Here is a 20,615-nt window from a genome sequence, read left to right on the forward strand (position 1 = left end):
GTGCTCCCCTGAGGTACATTCTCCAAACAGTAATCAGAGTTGTCTTCTAAAAATGTAAATCAGATCATGTCACCCTCTACCCTGATCTTCCAATGGCTTTCCATTGTATATCTGTTGCTTTTTAAGTTTGTTTCATTCCTGAGTTAGGAGAGCTGACATTCTGATAACAAGAAATTCTTTTATACAATATTTCTATTCCCCCCTTCCCAATACACACACACACACACACACACATATACACAGAGGACATCATTAGCAGCAGTCAGAAAAGCTTCAAAAGAGAGGTACAAATACATTTTAAAAACCCAGATCCAATTAAAACATCCATGTAAAGTCAGTAAACCTTTCCAACCCTCTCATCCTCAGTAAAGCCCTCTAGTATATACCTGTCGCATAATGGTGCCACCTACTGAACCGTTCCTAAGCTTCTTCCATTCAAAATGGAGGAAGCTAACAAGGATACCTTCTGGAAAAACACCTGTACTCTCCAGACCAGGAGAATGGCAACCTACCATGGTGATAAAGAATATAGATAGGTCTTTAAGTTGAACTGACTGAGTTTGAGCCCCTGCGCTTTTACTTACTGGCTATGTAACCTGAGCAAATTGGTTAAACCTCTCCAAAACACAGTTTCCTTATGTGTAACATGAAAATAATACCACTGCTTATCTCACAGAGTTTCTGTGGGGATGAAGCCAGCATTTAAGGGATTAAGTGGCACTGTATTTTCAAAAAATGTTAGTTGTACTTATTGTTTTCACTGATCTCACTGTCATCACTATAATCCTATTCTATTCCAATGTCTTGTATTTATCTCCATTGTAGCATTTGTGTTGTAACTTTCTATTTCTACATCTACTTTCCCATAGACTTTAAGAGACCCATTTTTATTATTTATTTATTAAAAAAAGTTATTTTTAGTTGGCTGTGTCAGGTCTTTGTTGTGGCTTGCAGGAGCTTCGATTTTCATTGTGGCATGTGGGATCTTTAGTTGCAGCATGCAGACTCTTAGTTGTGGCATGTGGGATCTAGTTCCCTGACCAGGGATCAAACCCAGACCCCCTGCATTGGTAGCGTGGAGTCCTAGCCACTGGACCACCAGGAAAGTCCCAACAGACCCGTTTTTAAATTTATATTCCACTTATATATAAAGGAGATCAGCCCTGGGGTTTCTTTGGAAGGAATATGCTAAAGCTGAAACTCCAGTACTTTGGCCTCCTCATGCGAACAGTTGACTCATTGGAAAAGACTCTGATGCTGGGAGGGATTGGGGGAAGGAGGAGAAGGGGACGACAGAGGATGAGATGGCTGGATGGCATCATCGACTCGGTGGATGTGAGTTTGAGTGCACTCCGGGAGATGGTGATGGACAGGGAGGCCTGGCGTGCTGCGATTCATGGGGTTGCAAAGAGTCGGACACGACTGAGTGACTGAACTGAACTGAACTATGTATACTAGTGGCAGATGTACTTGATGCACAATGTACATTTGGGTTAATCTGAATAAAGACTAATGTTTGAGAGCCTCTAAATTAGTGGGCCTTTGTACAGAAAACACAGGCTTACAAAGTCTGGGTAAAACATAAGCAACTTTTAATATTGCCTCCTAAGATCTAGTGGAGTAAAAGGGGATGATTCCTTTGCCATCTATGAAAATGGAGGGTTTTGTTTTGTTCTGTTATATATGTCAACCTCAAAGAAGGATGGGTAGAAGTCTTCTGACAGCTTTTGGGTCCCCAAAGAACCTCAGTGCTTCAACCATTAGTTCTATTGTCTCTAACTGTCCCAGAGAAATGGCCATTGATCCTTCTGTTTTATGGGGCCAAGTAGATGTGGCCTTTACCCTTCTTTTTTTTTTTTTTGGACCATGCTGTGTGGCATGTGGAGTTTCCCAACCAGGGATTGAATTCATGCACCCTGCATTCGAAGTGAGGAGTCTTAACCACTGGACCACCAGTGGAAGTCCCTGGAGTTTACTCTTTAATATGTTTATGCATCCAAGGATTGGGCACAGATAACCCATTACTCCTAAAAATATGTAAGTAAAAGCCAATACCATGTTTATATTTTAGGTGTAGCACTGGCATCTAAACTCAAAACTGCCTTATTACAATTACATTGCATCAATCAATTTTATATTATAAGGCTCATATTTTCTAATTATGTGAAAGAATTGGTAGTTACCAAACTGGTTACCAAAGAAAGTCTTATTGCAAAGAAGTACTTATGGTATTTGTTTGGCGGAGGGGAGTGTATGTTTCAAAAAAGGAATTGTCTTATGAGCTAAAAAAGAATTTTGGCCTTAAAGAGTTTTTGCCCATTATAGGAGTTAAGATTTTGGTGTGAATAATTCCCAAGGGGAGATAGAAAGCAAGAGGTGCATATAAACTGCCGTAAAAATTTGGAGCAAGGATGCTATTTTAGACTAACAGTATGTTGGAAAAAACTTGGGAAATTTAGTAAGAGATAATATTAGTGTTTGGTGTTGAAGAATGACTATTTAAACATGTGAAAATGAAATGTATTGTGAATATCCTTATTAAGGACAAGAGTCATATGTTTATTAACATATTTTCTTTTTTGCACAATTTACTTTCTTCCATTTTTTGATAACTGTATTAACAGTCATCATCATAGCTAACATTTATTGACTGCCTACTATGTGCCAGAATCTGTTCTAAGTGTTTTACTTTTATTAACTTAATCCTCATATATGTGTTATCTGTATTTTAACTTTTTTTTGCTTTGCTCTTTCCTGCCAGACATTGCTTCTTTTTAAAAAAAAATTTTGATCAAAATTCTATGCATGTATAGTTTAAAGGGTCAGGCAGTAAAGTACTATACATTTTGTTAGGACAAACAGCAGTCTCCCTTCCTTCCCACTAGAAGTTTCTTTAAGAAGACCTTATTTTTTAAGGTTTTTAAAATTAAAAAAAAATTTTTTTGGCCATGTTTTGCAGCATGCAGGATTTTAGTTTTCCGACCAAGGTTTGAACCCAGGCCTTCACTCTTGCCATTTTCTGTCCCCACTCTTTAGCTTCCAACCATAATCAAACTACCAGAGATCCCTCAAATGCACTATTTTTTCCCTCACTTCTGAAGATGCATACAGAATATGAAGATAAGTCAAATTTTAGCTTAGCCTTGTGAAAACCAGCCAAGCCACACAACTAGGTTTCCTGGGAAGAACAGGAATCAGTTCCTCAAGAGAATAGAGTTCACTTGGGAAACTAAAAGATTCAGGATGCATGCAGTCATAATAAACAGGCCATCTTGTTACCACTCGAACCTCAGAAATTTCTCAGTGTGGAATGGAGACATAATAATTGTTTGGTTTTTCTCTTTACTTTTTTTTTTTTTTCTACTTTTGTTCTCACTTTTCTCAGATTTGTCTGTGTGATTCACATTTCTCTCCCCTAAGTGAGATGCTGATTGATTTGGTCAGTCACTATCCCTTATGCTTACTTCTAGCATAGTTTTTCTTTCACAACATCTCTTGAACAGCTGTGTAGTCTACCGATTGACTGCCTTTGGAACTGATGGTCACTCTTGGTTTAATTAAAGAGGGACAGGTTGATGAAGTCATGTTGTAGATGTAGGTAATTAAATACATGAAGAACTGCACTGAGTTGCTTTCCTTTGCTCAGGGTCAGTGATACAGTGTTTGTTTTAGCAAGGCACCTAGAGCAGGATGGACTCCTTTTCATAGGTGAATGCCACATAGCTAGGTATAGAATCCTTGGATTGCCATTTTTTGGGTCATTTTGTCTTGAGAAGAATGTCAATAGATGGTGCTTTTCACTAAAATATTTTTAAGTACTGATCCCTTCTTTTTTTTGTTTATTAATCTTATCTGATACCCTTGATCTCTTTCTTCATCTGAAGAAAACTTTCTTCTGTATTTGAATATTACTTCTGTTCCATTTGTTCCTATATCATTTTTTAGGAACTCGAGTTATTCATGTGTTAGAGCTCTGCTACTGTCTGTCCCTCCTTTCCCCTCACCTCTTAAAATTTTATTAATCTTTCGTTTTTTTTTCTTTTTCATTCTTAGAGAATTTCTTAAATTTCTTCTTTAAATCCTCATTTCAGTTTCTTCAATGTCGAAAGGCCTTTTCTCTTTATATGTCTAATGAATTTTTCGTAATTTCCCTCTTTCTTTTCTTTCAGTTTTAATTTTTATTATTACTTTATTCTTTTTCTTTTTCTGGCTACAGCACGGCTTATAGGATTTCAGTTCCTCAACTAGGCATCAAACATAAGCCATGGCAGTGAAAGCCTGGAACCCTAACCACTAGGCAACCAGGGAATTCCCGATAATTTTTCTTATGTTTGCCTTAATATTCTTATCTCACTGAGCTTCTTCTTTTTTTTTTTTTTAATCTGCCTTTAGGAGACTTCCTTATTATTTTAGTCTTTCATTTTGCTTTTGTGACTCTATGTTTTAAATACTTAGAAGCTGTGAAATACTGCCTAATTTTTTTTTTGCAATACGTAATTTTAAGTGTTACTTTTGAGTGCTGTTTTCTTATTTTTCTTGTTTTAGAGTCATTTCATGGTCTTCTTAAAAACAGTTAAAAATTTGTCTCCACCCAAGAATAATAAGATATTCATTCATATGTAGCTTTTTTACCCTCCAGAAACAGGGTATTTCCTAAATGACCTCATTCTCCATTTCCTGTTAGAAGCCTCCACTTAGATTTTCACATAGGGCCCTGATTGCCAGTTAAGTGAGCCAGCAACCTCAGGAAATGAGGAGTAGCCTTGGCTGGAAATCATCCTATTAGGGGACATTTCTCATTGTGTAGAGTTTTTATTTGTATTTGGCAAAGCTTTTATGTTAGGTTCAGATCTGGTATGGCCACGCTGCTGCTTTGTATCAGAATAGTCCTGTCTTCTCCTAAAGAATGGGTCTGCTTGTTCGCTACCTTTGTTGCACTGGAAAATGGTCTGCCACTTGATAGTTGATCATAAAGGAGAGGGAAGGAAAAGGACATCTTGCTAACCAGTCAGAATGCCTGAGTCAACTCCTGTGTTCAGTTGTTTGACAGCTGTCACAGTTGGTGCATCTTTATATCCAGTTCAGTTCAGTTCAGTCACTCAGTCGTGTCCGACTCTTTGCGACCCCATGAACCACAGCACGCCAGGCCTCCCTGTCCATCACCAACTCTCGGAGTCTACCTGAACCCATGTCCGTTGAGTCAGTGATGCCATCCAACCATCTGATCCTCTGTTGTCCCCTTCTCCTCCTGCCCTCAATCTTTTCCAGCATCAGGGTCTTTTCTAATGAGTCAGTTCTTCACATCAGGTGGCCAAAGTATTGGAGTTTCAGCTTCAACATCAATCCTTCTGATCAACACCCAGGACTGATCTCCTTTAGGATGGACTGGTTGGATGTCCTTGCAGTCCAAGGGACTCTCAAGAGTCTTCTCCAACACCACAGTTCAAAAGCATCAATTCTTCGGCACTCAGCTTTCTTTATAGTCCAAATCTTACATCCATACATGACTACTGGAAAAACCATAGCCTTGACTGGACGGACCTTTGTTGACAAAGTAATATCTCTGCTTTTTAATATGCTGTCTAGGTTGGTCATAACTTTCCTTCCAAGGAGTAAGTGTCTTTTAATTTCATGGCTGCAGTCACCATCTGCAGTGATTTTGGAGCCCAGAAAAATAAAGTCAGCCACTGTTTCCACTGTTTCCCCATCTATTTGCCATGAAATGATGGGACCAGATGCCATGATCTTAGTTTTCTGAATGTTGAGCTTTAAGCCAACTTTTTCACTCTCTTCTTTTTCTTTCATCAAGAGGCTCTTTAGTTCTTCACTTTCTGCCATAAGGATGGTTTCATCTGCATATCTGAGGTTACTGATATTTCTCCCAGCAGTCTTGATTCTAGCTTGTGTTTCTTCCAGTCCACCGTTTCTCATGATGTACTCTGCATATAAGTTAAATAAGCAGGGTGACAATACACAGCCTTGACATACTGCTTTTCCTATTTGGAACCAGTCTGTTGTTCCATGTCCAGCTGTAAACATATACACCATAATAATTGCAACTATATTAAAAATACGTATTATACCAGATTGAAAACAGAACAGTAGGATTATATGATTCCTGTCTTTTAAAATGTTAAAGAAAGAAAGAAAGTGAAGTTGCTCAGTCATGTCCGACTCTTTGTGACCTCATGGACTGTAGCCTACCAGGCTCCTCTGTCCATGGGATTTTCCAGGCAATAGTACTGGAGTGGATTGCCATTTCCTTCTCCAGGGGATCTTCCCGACCCAGGGATCGAACCCGAGTCTCCCTCATTGTAGACAGGCACTTTACCATCTGAGCCACCAGGGATGTTTAAAATGTTAACTTTTTAGCAAAAAGGAAATGGTGGTTATCATATTTGACAAGTGACACTTCTTTAATGCTAGATTCTAAAACAGAAGGTTGCAAACAGGGGAACTAGTGCCACAAGGCTTTGGGAATTATTTCATCAGAAGGACAAAGTAGAACAAGGCAGGTTAGCCATTCCCAGTGCCTGAGGAACCAGGTCACTGGGTGTAGAGTCAGTGTGAATAGGATTATTTCCTATAATCTCAAAGGTGCCAGTTGTAGATTTGATTCTTCAGTAAGGTCAGAGAAACTCAGGAACTGAAGTTCTAGTGTTTTTAAGCATTAGGCATAGTGCAAATAAAAAGAGAAATAATCTCTTGTTTTTACTTTTAATTGTAAGCATCCTGGAGCCAAATGCTCTGCCTGTGCATTCTCTCTGTCTTTTTTTAAAAAAAATTATTATTTATTTATTTGGCTCTACCAGGTCTTAGTTGCAGCATTTGAACTCTTGGTTTCGGCATGTGGGATCCAATTCCCTGACCAGGGATCGAACCCAGACCCCTGCATTGGGAGCACAGAGTCCTAGCCACTGGACCACAAGGAAAGCCACTGAGTTTTCTGTTTAACTCTGACTTCCAGAGTTTTCATATTGGCGGAGTCTTAAAGAGCTTGTGTTCAATTATGATTATCTCTTTTTTGCACGTTTTCTTTTTTGCTTTTCATACCTGTTAGTGTTGCGGTATTAGATGATAAGGAGGGATTGTGCACTGTAGTTGGAGCTCCTCTCAGCTTTGACTCTGAAAAAACTACCTTGAAATTAACTTCATATGTAGACAGATGACAAGTTTGTTGATCAGTCTGTTATGTTTTAACATCACTTTCAAATGATGTGACCAACAAGGCCTTAATTTCCAAAATATAAAATGGGTAATACAACTTAGTTTAAAAAAAACAACAAAAGCAATCAACCAACAACACAATAAAAACAGGCAGAAGACCTAAAGAGGCATTTCTCCAAAGAAAACAGGCACATGAAAAGATGCTCAACATCACTAATTATTAAAGAAATGCAAATTAAAACTACAATGAGGTATCACCTCACACTGGTCAGAATGGCCATCATTAAAAAGTCTACAAATAGCAAATGCTGGAGAGGGTGTGTAGAGAAGGAAACCTTCCTGCACTGTTGGTGGCAATGTAAATTGGTGCAGTCGCTATGGAAAACAGTATGGAAATGGCAGCCCCCTCTAGTATTCTTGCTTGGGAAATCCCATGAACAGAGGAGCCTGGCTAGTTACAGTCCATGGGATCTCAAAGAGTTGGACATGACTGAGCTCACACACACACACACAATAGCCTGTCATGAAAAAGAATATGAAAATATATATAACCTAATTACTTCACTGTACGCCAGAAACTAACACAACATTGTAAATCAACTATACTTCAATCAAAAAAAAAAAGAGTACCTGGGGTAGGAGTTAACTTTACTACTTTTAAAGTCATCCACTGAGTTTTTAAATTTTGGTTACTATAGTTTTTAGTTCTAAAACTGACACTTGTTTCTTCTTTATATCTTTCATTTCCTTGCCAAGTTCAATTCAGTCGCTCATTTGTGTCTGACTCTCTGCCACCCCATGGACTATAGCACACCAGGCCTCCCTGTCCATTGCCAACTCCCAGAGTTTACTCAAACTCATGTCCATTGAGTTGGTGATGCCATCCAACCATCTGATCCTCTGTTGTTCCCTTCTCCTTCCACCTTCAATCTTTCCCAGCATCAGGGTCTTTTTAAATGAGTCAGTTCTTCACATCAGGTGGCCAAAGTATTGGAGTCTCAGCTTCAGCATCAGTCCTTCCAATGAATATTCAGGACTGATTTCCTTTAGGATGGACTGGTTGGATCTCCTTGCTGTCCAAGGGACTCTCAAGAGTCTTCTGCAACACCAGAATTCAAAAGCATCAAATCTTTGGCGCTTAGTTTTCTTTATAGTCCAGCTCTCACATCCATACATGACTATTGGAAAAACCATAGCTTTGACTAGATGGACCTTTGCTGGCAAAGTAATGTCTCTGCTTTTTAATATGCTGTCTAGGTTGGTCATAACTTTTCTTCCAAGGAGCAAGCATCTTTTAATTTCATGGCTGCAGTCACCATCTGCAGTGATTTTGGAGCCCAAGAAAATAAAGTCTGTCACTTTATTTTATAAACTCTTTGCCAGGAGTTTCCAGCTTTTCATTTATTTAGTTCAATTACAAATATGTTCGTAATTATTCATTGAAGTATCTTTATGATGGCTGTTTTAAAATCCTCATCAGATAATTTCAACCCTCGTGTCATCTCAGTTTTAGCACCTGATTTTATTTATTAATGTATTTTTAAAAAATTGGTTTGCTTAAAACTGCAGGTACATTTTGGAGAAAAGAATTGGTCAGAACAGCTAAAGAAGCCTGGAAAGCAGAGAACTCATTTTGTTTCATTTAGTATGTTGGCTCCTAATCTTTTCTTGTTTGCAGTGAAGTCAACCCCCACCCCAGGTGCTCTTTTTTTTTTTAACTGAAGTATCAGGAACATTATAACATTATAGAGTATTTGATATTTAAGTGTGCACATATATTTTTATTACAAATAAAAAATAAAATGGATATCAAATTTAGTATAGTATTCTAAGGTTAAAGTAGTGACAGCTGAAACAGTCTTTGTTACTCTCTAGGCATTAATATAAAAATTCAGAATAAATTAGTAAAACTAGGCCTTCAGAATTCTGAGGATTTTATTTTTCAAGTAACACCAAGCACAATTTGATGTTTCTTTAAAAGTGAATTTCCATGCTGTTGTTTTTGCCGAAATCTAGTGCATGTAACTTGATCATCAGAACATTGTAATTTATGAAAATAGTTAATTTTTAAATGGTAATTGGAATATTTTATGTCTCAGTGTCCTTCCACATCATTTCTTTTATCTCCTCTTAACCTCATTTTGCAGAAACTAGATTGACAAAAATCTTCATTTTCTAGAACAAATGTAGCTTTCATTTCTATCTGAAAACCTTGAGGCCTAAGATAGTTATGCTTTTTGTCTAAGGGTCTATATAATGAACCGGAGAAGGCAATGGCACCCCACTCCAGTACTCTTGCCTGGAAAATCTCATGGACGGAGGAGCCTGGTAGGCTGCAGTCCATGGGGTCGCTATGAGCCGGACACGACTAAGTGACTTCACTTTCACTTTTCACTTTCACGCATTGGAGAAGTAAATGGCAACCCATTCTAGTGTTCTTGCCTGGAGAATCCCAGGGACGGGGGAGCCTGGTGGGCTGCTGTCTGTGGGGTCGCACAGAGTCGGACACGACTGAAGCAACTTAGCAGCAGCAGCTGCAGCTCTTCTACTGGAATCCTAACTTTTCTGCAACTTTCTCTAACCAGCCATGCATCTCTGTTTCAGCCCCTCAAGATTCAGGTTGGGAACGTGATTGCTATACCTTGATCTGTTGTCTTTGACTTCTTTTTTCCCTGCCCCGCTTCTTTTTAATTTTTTTTATTTATTTATTCCCTCCCTCCGCCCCCCACCTTTGACTTTTGCCGTGAGTTGTAAAGTTCTGCTTCCCTCCTCTTTCAGGATTTCTTCAGAAGAGGGAGAGTATTTTGATACTAGGGAGCCCAGAGGACAAATAGCCACCTCGTACATTTAATGCAGTATTTGTTTTTTGTTTAACACCATTTTGTGCATAGTTGTTTCAATCTATAATTCCCTGATGACATATGATGTTGAACATCTTTTCATAGGATTACTTGCCATGGGTGTATCTTTTTTGGTGAGGTATCTGTTAAGGTCTTTTGCCCATTTTAAAATGAGATTGTGTGTTTTCTTACTTAGTTTTGAGTTTTTTTATATATTTTGAATAACAGTCCTTTATCATATGTGTCTTTTGCAAAATACACGTCTATAGCTTGTTTTCTCATTCTCTTGACACATTGTCTTTCACAGAGCAGTTTTTGATTTTAGTGAAGTCCAGCTTATCAGTTATTTCTTTCATAAATTATTCCTCTTATAACTAAAAAATCCATCACATGCCCTAGATTTATCTAGATTTTTTTCTCCTATGTTATTTTCTAGGAGTTTTATGTTTTACTTTGTGTCTGTGATCTGTTTTGAATTAACTCTCGTGAAGGTCTTTGTCTAGATTCATTTTTTATATGTTAATATCCATTTGTCCTAGCCCCATTTATTGAAAAAACTATCATTGCTCTGTTTTATTGCCTTTGCTCCTTTGTTTAAAGATTGGTTGATTACATTTTCATGAGCTTATTTCTAGCTCTCTATTCTGTTCCATTGATTTGTCTCTTCTTTTCTTAATACTATATTGTCTTGAATACTATTAACTTTATAAAAAGTCAGTGTTGGGTAGTGTCAGTCCTCCAAATTTGTTCTTTTGCTTTGATATTAAGTTGGCTATTCTGAGTCTTTTTCCTCTCCATATAAACTTTAGAATCAGTTTATCTGTATCCACAAAGTAACTTGCTGGAATTTTGATTAGGATTCATTTCAAGTTAAGTTTTACATATGGCATGAAGTAAGGATAATATGTGTTATTTATATCACGTATATTATATTTATATTATATTATTTATAATATTTATATTATTTATAAATATATGTGATATATGATATATGTTATATATCATGTGATATATAACATATATCATATATCACACATATATTATATATGTGATATATATTTATATTATATAAATATATGTGATATAAATATTATATTATTTATATAATATATAAATATAATATATTTATATTACATTTATAATATGTGTTATTTATAAATTATTTACTGTAATTTATATCATTACACACTATATTTTATGCTATTCTTGGATATATTTCTATTTTATTCCATTGGTCTGTGTCTATTTTCCTTGTACTGCCACACTGTCTTGATTACTGTAGCTTTTACAGTAAGTTGTGAATTAAATGAAATTGAAGAATAAGAGAAATTGACACAAGACTAAAAGGGAGAGTCCAGTGGGAGACATACTTTGAATGAAAAGGAATAGATTTTGGCACTAATAAAATAGAGAAGGCCTCGTAAAAGGTGCTGGATTACCCATCTGTTGGAAAAAGCAAGGCTTGCATGTCAGCTAAGGTGAAGCTTTTAGTTGTAATGCAGAACAAGGATAATGGCAGATCTGTACTCTGAGTTTCCTAAGTAGCATTGTGTCTTAAGATTTCCTTATCTTTTTTCCCCCCTGTGGCATTTAGGCTTAATCTTCTTTGACAGAAAGATAGTTGATGCTTTCTGGAGTTTAGCAGTTTTCCTGCTTGTGTGGTCTTTGATCTTTCCTAAGAGCTGGTAGGCTACAGTCCCAGCATGGGATTCTGTCTTAGGCAGTTCTCCACTGATGTTTTGGAAACCAAGCTCTGTGTGATCATTTAGACTGGAACACTCCCTCTCTCTCTCTTTTTTAAAAGACAGTTTATTTTATTGAAGTATAGTTGACTTAACAATGCTGTGTTAATTTCTGAAGTACAGTAAAGTGATTCAGTTATACATACATATACAATCTTTTTCATACTCTTTTCCCTTATGGTTTATCACAGGATATTGAATATAGTTTCCTGTGCTCTACAATAAGACATTGTTGTTTATCCATTCTCTATATATAATTGTTTGCTTCTGCTAATCCCAAACTTCTAATTCATCCCATCACCACCACCTCCCCCCTTGGCACCCACAGATCTGATCTCTATGTCTGTAAGTCTCTGTTTCATAGGTAAGTTCATTAGTGTCATATTTTGCTGCTGCTGCTAAGTCACTTCAGTCGTGTCTGACCCTGGGTGACCCCGTAGATGGCAGCCCACCAGGCTTCCCCATCCCTGGGATTCTCCAGGCAAGAACACTGGAGTGGGCTGCCACTTCCTTCTCTAATGCATGAAAGTGAAAAGTGAAAGTGAAGTTGCTCAGTCGTGTCTGACTCTTAGCGACCCCATGGACTGCAGCCTTCCAGGCTTCTCCGTCCATGAGATTTTCCAGGTAAGAGTACTGGAGTGGGGTGCCATTGCCTTCTCCAAGTGTCATATTTTAGATTCCATGTATAAGTGGTATCATATGGTATTTGTCTTTCTCTTTCTGACTTCACTTAGTGTGACAATCTCAAACTCCATCCTTGTTGCTGCATATGGCATTATTTCATTCTTTTTATGGCTGAGTAATATTTCACTGTATGTATTGAACCACATCTTTACCCATCATCTGTTGATGGACATTTAGGGTATTTCCCTGTCTTTGGTATTGTAAATAGTGCTGCTATGAGGATATGAGTGCATGTATCTTTTTTAAAAATTAATTTTTATTGGAGTATAGTCGCCTTACAATGTTGTGTTAATTTCTGTTGTATAGCAAAATAAACCAGCTCTTGCATGTATCTTTTGAATTATAGTTCTTCAAATATATGCCGAGGAGTAGAATTGCAGGATCATATGGCAACTCTGTTTTTAGATTTTTAAGGAACCCCCACACTGTTCTCCATAGTGACTACACCTGTTTACACTCCCACCAACAACGTAGAAGAGTTCCTGTTTCTCTGCACTTCTCCAGCATTTGTTGTTTGTAGACTTTTTAGTGAGGGCCATTCTGATACTTTATTTTAGTTCTGATTTACATTCCTCTCTAATAATTAGTGATGTTGAGCATCTTTTCATGTGCTTGTTGGCCATCTCATTGTCTCCTTTGGAGAAATCTCTCTTTAGAAAGTCTTCTGCCCATTTTTTGATTGTGGTGTTTGTTTTTTGTTATTGAGTTGTATGAACTCTGTATATTTTGGTAATTAAACCCTTGTTGGTCATAAAATTGCAAGTATTTTCTCGCATTCTGTAGGGTGTCTTTTTGTTTATGATTTCTTTTGCTGTACAAAAGCTAATAAGTTTGATTGCATCCCATTTGTTTATTTTTTGCTTTTACTTCTGTTGCCTTAGGAGACTGACCTAAGAAAACATTGGTATGATTCATGTCAGAGAATGTTTTGCCTGTGTTCTCTTCTAGGAGTTTTATGGTATCAAACTTATATTTAAGTCTTTAAACTACTTTGAGTTTATTTTTGTGTAGAGTGAGGCAGTGTTCTAATGTCATTGATTTACATGCAGCTGTCCAACTTTCCCAACACCAGTTGCCAAAGAAACTCTTTTCTCCATTGTATATTCTTGTCTCCTTTGCCTGTAGGTATGTGGGTTTATTTTCTGGGCTCTCTATTCCACTTATCCACACGTCTGTTTTTGTGGCAATACCACACCGTTTTGATTGTAGCTTTGTAGTATTGTCTGAAGTCTGGGAGGATTATGCCTCCTACATTGTTCTTTTTCTCAGAATTGCTTTGGCAATTCTTCGTCTTTTATAATTCCATATAAATTTTAGGATTATTTGTTCTAGTTCTGTGGAAAAAGCCATGGGTAATTTGATAGGGATTCCATTAAACCTGAAGATTGCTTTAAGGTAGTATGGCCATATTAACAATATTGATTCTTCCAATCCAAGAGCATAAGGTATCTTTCCATTTCTGTAAATCATCTTCAGTTTCCTTTGTAAGTGTTTTATACTTCTCTACCTATAAGCCTTTCCTCTCCTTGGTGAAGTTTACTCTTTTTTTTTTTTTTTTTTACTTTTTACCTATACAATATTGTATTGGTTTTGCCATATATCAACATGAATCCGCCACAGGTATACACGTGTTCCCCATCCTGAACCCTCCTCCCTCCTCCGTCCCCGTACCATCCCTCTGGGTCATCCCAGTGCACCAGCCCTAAGCATCCAGTATCTTAAGTTTTGTTTTTAAAAAATATTTATTTATTTGGCTGCACTGGGTCTTAGTTTTGGCATATGAACTCTTAATTGCAGCGTATGGGATCTAGTTCATTGACCAGGGATCAAAGCTGGCCCCCTGGCCCCCCTGCATTGGGAGCATGGAGTCTTTAGCCACTGGACCACCAGGGAAGTACCTTAAGTATTTTTTTTTTTTTTGGATGTGATTTTAAAAGGGATTGTGTTTTTACTTTCCCTGTCTGATATTTCATTGTTAGTGAAAAGAAATGCAGCCAGTTTCTGTATGTTAATCTTCTATCCTGGGTTTTTGTGTTGAGCCTTAAGGGTTTTTGATATATAGTATCATGTTATCTGCATATAATGACAGTTTTACCTCTTCTCTTCTAGTTTGGATAGCTTTTATTTGAACAGGAATTCTTTTGATATCTGCTTATTCCCAGAAAAAAGTTACTTTTCACTCTTGTTTAAAACTTGTCCCAGATTTAGCCTATTAGCTCTTATTTTGGCATGAATGGAATGGAGGAGTTCCTATGATGGGTTTTAAATAAAGAATATGAATAATTTAAATCTTAGAAAGTTCATCTGACATGAATTTGGGTGCCTGCCGTAGGAATAATTTAGTTCTCTTGACCTCTTTGTCAGAGGCTGTAAGAGATGTCTTCTTGGCCTTGCCCCGTCCCCACTGGCTGGGGTGCTCTAGGTGCTGCGAGGAGACACTCTGCACCCCTGCGAACATGGCACTCCGAGGGGTGCCTGAGCGTGCGGGCCACAGTCGGCACCGAACGCGCCCTGCTCGCCGTGGCCCTGGGGACTTCGAGCAGGCGCTGCGCACCGGTCCCACTCAGCTGTTGGGTCTGGAAATTCACAGAATAATAACACGAATGGGTAACAACAGAAAACGGTGTTGTAACAGTGGGAATCAGCAATTTTGCACAGGAGGCTTTGGGAGATGTTTACTGTAGTCTGCCTGAAGTTGGGACAAAATTGACAAACAAGAAGAGTTTGGTGCTTTGGAAAGTGTGAAAGCTGCTAGTGAACTCTATTCTCCTCTATCAGGAGAAGTAACTGAAGTTAATAAAGCTCTAGCAGAAAATCCAGGACTTGTCAACAAATCTTGTTATCAAGATAGTTGGCTGATGAAGATGACATTCAGTAACCCATCAGAACTAGATGAACTAATGAGTGAAGAAGCATATAAGAAATACATAAAATCTATTGAGGAGTGAAAATGGAACCCCTAAATAAACTAGTTTGAAACAAAACAAAAAGATGTTTTCTTGGAGTATAAATTAGATTGGATGACTTTTAAGGACCCTTCTGGCATTCAAGTTTTGATTAGAAGTCTCAGCTTTTTTTCTCTAATGACTTAGACTTAAAAATCTAGTCCTAACTCTAATCTTGGCACATACTAATTTACTAAAGAAATGCTGGTTAAATAAATTAATTTGCAGGAATTCTTCATGGTGTCCTCTTTTTTTCTCTTGCAGTTAAAAGAGCCAAATTCCAGGGTTCACCAGGTAAGGCCAGCCTTTAATTCTTTTTTTTTTTTTTTTTCAGCCTTTAATTCTTACGTACTTCTCCCCATACTTGCTATGATTTAAAAACATTCTTTCAAAAAAACGTAAATGTCATTTGATTCATTGGTTAAATTAGTTAAACGCACTAAGTTCATTAAATTAATTAAAAAGTCAGTATGGAAAGATGTTGGTCAAGGGGGTGCAAAGTTATACCAAATGAATAATTTCTGAAAATCTGATGTACAATAATGTGTCTGTGTTTAACAAATATTATATACTTCAAATTGCTAAGAGGGTAGATCTCAAGTGTTCTCAACTCTCACACAAACAGAGGAAATGGTAATTATAAGGTGGTGAGGAATGTGAATATTCTTGATTATGGTGATTATTTCACTTTGTATACATATACAAAATCATTAGATTGTACACCTTAAATATATACAATTTTAAATTGCCAGTTATACCTCAAAAAGTTGAAGAAAAAAAACTATGCTTTTATAAAACATCAAAGAAATCTCTGTCAATCTAGTGAAAAGTTAGTCTCCTTACATATTGGCCAACTTAGTTCTACTTCTCAGAAGTAACTGTTTTGAGGTTTTTATACACCTTTTCAGACTTTTTCTGTGTATGTGCATGTATACACTAATGAATCAGCTACACATGTGGCTTTTTTTCCAACAACACATCATAAAAGTTTTTTCTTGTGTACATGTGTGTATATATACATCTGCTTTTTTTTCCAACAACACATCATAAAAGTTTTTTCTTGTGTATGTGTGTGTATACATATATCTGGTTCTTTCTTTCAAAATGTTGTACACAGACTGTTATATTTAAAACAGATAACCAACAAGAAACTATTGTAAAAAAAAAGTATACAGAATGTTGTTGTACCCTAGGTCCCTGATTGAATATTCAGGTCATTTCAATTTTTTTGCCATAAGCAATACATCTTCTTAATGCATTTATTATTGCCTGCTTTTGAAAATGTATCTGTATGCTGGAATCCAAAAGTAGAGAATTGCTGGGCCAAAAGTATGTATTTTAAACAAATTTAGTAGCTGCTGCCAAAGTGTGCCTCTGAAAGGTTTGCTAGCTTTTAATCAGGCCAAAAGTATATGAGTGTTTATTTTCCCAAATCCTTACCAACATTAAATAGCATGAAATTTTTTAATCTTTTCTCATGTGAAGGTGAAAAGGGTATCTCCTTATTTTAATACACATTTTCTTAACTGAATATCAAGTTAGTTACAAAGACTTACTCTGATTACTGCTGGGGCCAGAAGGAGAGTACTGTGGATTATGGGGGGAAAGAACATACTGGGAACCCAAGAAAAATCTGAAAGACCAAACCTGGATGCAACAGAAACTAAAGGAGTTTCTGAGCCTACTGCTCTCTCCAGTGGCTGCAGGTTAGGACTTCTCTTTCTGAAAAGCTTTTTTGCTCTCCTTTCTCTTCAAGCAGGTTTTTTATGCTTACCTGCCTTGCATATACCCCATAATAGCTACTCCAATGGAATTTATGTGCCTCTCCTTTGAGCTTCTTCAATCATTTGTCACTATTTCTCTGTTTTCTCTATTGAAAATATTTTGCGAGGGAATCATATTGGTCTCAGCTTCTGGTTAGCTCATTAATTGACTGGCTGCTTTTGGGTGGCATCTCCTTTTGGTCTGGCCAGCTATATGGTTGAATATGGGGAATGGAGTACAAAATCCTATGCTAGAAAACAGCTCATTGGTATACTGCATTGCTACTACCAAATATGGATGGGAATTCCCTCACGTGGGTGGGCTTGTATCCTCATATACCTTTGATATAACTGTAGTTATAATTATGGGTATAAAACGCCATAGTTTTTTATGATGCTTAAGAGAAAGATTTGCCTTCTAATAGAAGTACATGACAGTGCCCATTTTCTTACACCTCCAACATTGATAGTTGCTTTAAGTGATCTTTGACAATTTGGTGAGTCAAAAATGATAGTCTTTTTTTTTTTTCATTTTATAAAGTTATTATTAACTTATTACATAGAAAAGTGAACTCTCAATTCGGTGTCTCTAATCATGGCTGATACAAAGGAAGTAACAAAATGTGCTGTGTTAGGTCAGATTTCTGAGTTTTGAGATCCAGGCCACCTACCTTTGTTTGGTACTCAATTTATACTCTCAGGTTAGAGAATTTCATTTTCTCTAATCTGTAATAATATTTCTTTTTATGTAAGTTGTGCTCTAGGCCAAGGTGAATAGATTGAGCTTGAAATCCATTTCCTTTATGAGGGTTTTTCCTCTGTGTTTGTCACTGTAAACAACTAGAGGTAACTGTTTCCTCTTCTGTCTTCTTTTAGCACTTTTTCTCTGTGGTACTTACAATCTTTATATGTTAATTTGCATAATGTCTTTTCTGTAAGATCAATTAGATTATTATTTTTTCAAACTTCAAGTGGGCTATAAAGTCAACCTATGTGGTTATGATTAATATTTTAATTTAATTAGAATAGAAAATACCAAGGTATCACATCTTGCATTTCATAAAGCTTTCGTTTTTGTTTATATGTGTGTGCATGTGTGTCTGTTGGAAAAGGATAAAGTAGAGTCCTTAAATTTGAAAAACACTATTATAGCTTATGCTTTTGAGAATAGTATGTGTTTTATAATTTTTTTGTACCTCTGTGTTTAAAATGATACTATATTGTAGAATATATAATTTCAGTTTTTCCTTACATGTAATACTATAATTTGGACATTATTTAATTCCAAGGACTTTGTGAGATTGGATAACCATCTGAGCACTAAGTATTATATCTTTGTTTTGCCTTTTTTTCAAAGACAAATTTAACACATATGTGACCCTGAAAGTGCAAAATGTGAAGAGTACAACTGTAGCAGTTCGTGGCGATCAACCTTCCTGGGAACAAGATTTTATGTTGTAAGTACTTTGCAGTAGCAGCATGCCTACAATATTTGATAATATTTCCAAGTTAATCACATTGGATTAAACAAGTAGAGGCTAAAGATTTTGTGTATATATAAGATTTATAAAACATATTAAATATTCAAAAACATTTTAATAGCATGTTAAGTATTCTTTTTTTTATTTATTTATTTTTCATTTAATTTTAGATTTTTTTTTTCTAATTTTATTTTATTTTTAAACTTTACATAATTGTATTAGTTTTGCCAAATATCAAAATGAATCCGCCACAGGTATACATGTGTTCCCTATCCTGAACCAGTGAGGTATGTAGTAGGTACACACACCTACTACAGTAAAGTGATCTGCAGTTTTGTTCCCTCCCAGATTTATAATATATTTTCAGAAATGAATTATGAATTCGAGTAAACTCTCAGTTTATGTGGGTGAAAATATACCTAGTCAGATCTACCTACTAGTCAGAATTAGCTGCAGTACAACATACTTAGTGTGATATTAAACCTAACTTAATGTTTTTTCAGTTCTCAGAAGACTCCTTGAAGGAATGTGGTTATGCATGTGAGGCCTGTGTTTGCATTTCTAAGTCACCTGCTTTTTTAAAATACTCTATTTAAACTGCTGTCTTTATTTTTTTTTAATTTATTTTTTAATTGGAGGAAAATTGCTTTACAATCTTTTGTTGGTTCTGGCTGTACAATAACACAAATCAGCCATAATACACACATATCTCCTCCATTTGGAGCCTCCCCGCTTAAGTCACCTGCTTTTGAAGATAAGGACATGTGCTTTTAATCCTTTTTGTTTTATGGAGTAAAATATTTTACCTTCATCTAATTAATAATAAAAATGAGTAAATGTTAGTTGAATTGCTTGCATATGACACAGAATTTAGTATATTATGATTGTGACTTTAAAAACTTGCTATTTCCTTTTTTCCTCTTAAATTTAAGCAATTTTTTTTTCTGATCTAGGAAAGGAAAGTAAAATATAGGCTATCATTTCTGAAAGACTGAGCCAATCACTTAGCTTCTCTGAGTGTCAATTTCCTTATCTATAAAGGTCTACTCTCTCACAAGGTTATACTTATTTTGGGGGAAGGTGGGCACAAGTTGGTCAAAAAGAAAATGTATTAAAATTTCTGTGAAATTTGTGATTGAAGTGAAATTGTGAGTTTTATAGTGCATCTGAGACATAGGATGACTCTCTTTATGGGGGAATATTCTAATCCTCTAGGCTTTTAATATGTTGCTGCTTATAGTACCACTTAGGAAACTTTATTATAGTACTTAAAGGTTAAGATTATGAGGGTTTGGGCTAAGACAGTAACAGAAGGATAGATGGAAGATATTAAGGAGGTAGAACCAAGACTTGTCGTGGATGACTGGATAAGTGGCGTGATACTCAATAGGACAGGACATACTGTATCAGTTACTAACAAGCTTATATTTGAAGTTCTTACAGGACAGGTAGGAAGAACATTACAAAAGATAGAAACTTGAACCTGCTACTCATGGAGGAAGCCTAGGTTGGAGAAATATTTTGGTTAGTTGAAGCCATAGGCGTAGATGAGAAAGCTTAGGGAGAATGTGTAGGGTGAGAAAAGGGCCTAGGGTAGGGCCTGGAGAGCACCAGTATTTAAAGAGGGGACAAAGGGGACTAAGGAGAGAACAGAGAAGAGGAAGGAGAAACAAGATAGTGGTGTCCTGGAAGCTGAAGAACTGGGGCTTCCAGAAAAGCTAGTAGTGTCAGATTTCTTACTGGTTGCCTCTCTCTCAAGATTATAAATCTCATTTATTCCCTCTCTGTTGTATTGACATCAGAGTGAGATCATGTGTTTCTTTCTTCACTCATGCAAAGTCAGCTATAAACAGTGTTTTCAAGTCTCTTCCTTGTTTGCCATACCACAGTTCTGGCTGTGGTATATAAACCTAGCGATCCTTCTTTCTTTTGACTTCCCTATGGCTGTCGTAATCACTAAAATTATAACTGTTCCCAGCATGTGAAACATAAC

At 36.6% G+C, this 20,615-nt stretch overlaps 1 protein-coding gene across 4 annotated transcripts in view; it reads left to right on the forward strand.

The window, feature by feature from the left end:
* The window catches only part of UNC13B (unc-13 homolog B), a 212,661-nt gene that overhangs the window by 27,335 nt on the left and 164,711 nt on the right, over positions 1 to 20,615 (forward strand). For all 4 annotated transcript variants that reach the window (XM_019966134.2, XM_019966135.2, XM_019966136.2 and 1 more), the window contains exons 2-3: positions 15,643 to 15,672; positions 18,499 to 18,598. In XM_019966134.2, the coding sequence (XP_019821693.1) occupies positions 15,643 to 15,672; positions 18,499 to 18,598 (130 nt within the window). The remainder of the gene's footprint in view (positions 1 to 15,642; positions 15,673 to 18,498; positions 18,599 to 20,615) is intronic.

The sequence above is a fragment of the Bos indicus genome, chromosome 8, assembly GCF_029378745.1.
Source record: "Bos indicus isolate NIAB-ARS_2022 breed Sahiwal x Tharparkar chromosome 8, NIAB-ARS_B.indTharparkar_mat_pri_1.0, whole genome shotgun sequence".
NCBI classification, from domain to species: Eukaryota; Metazoa; Chordata; class Mammalia; order Artiodactyla; family Bovidae; genus Bos; species Bos indicus.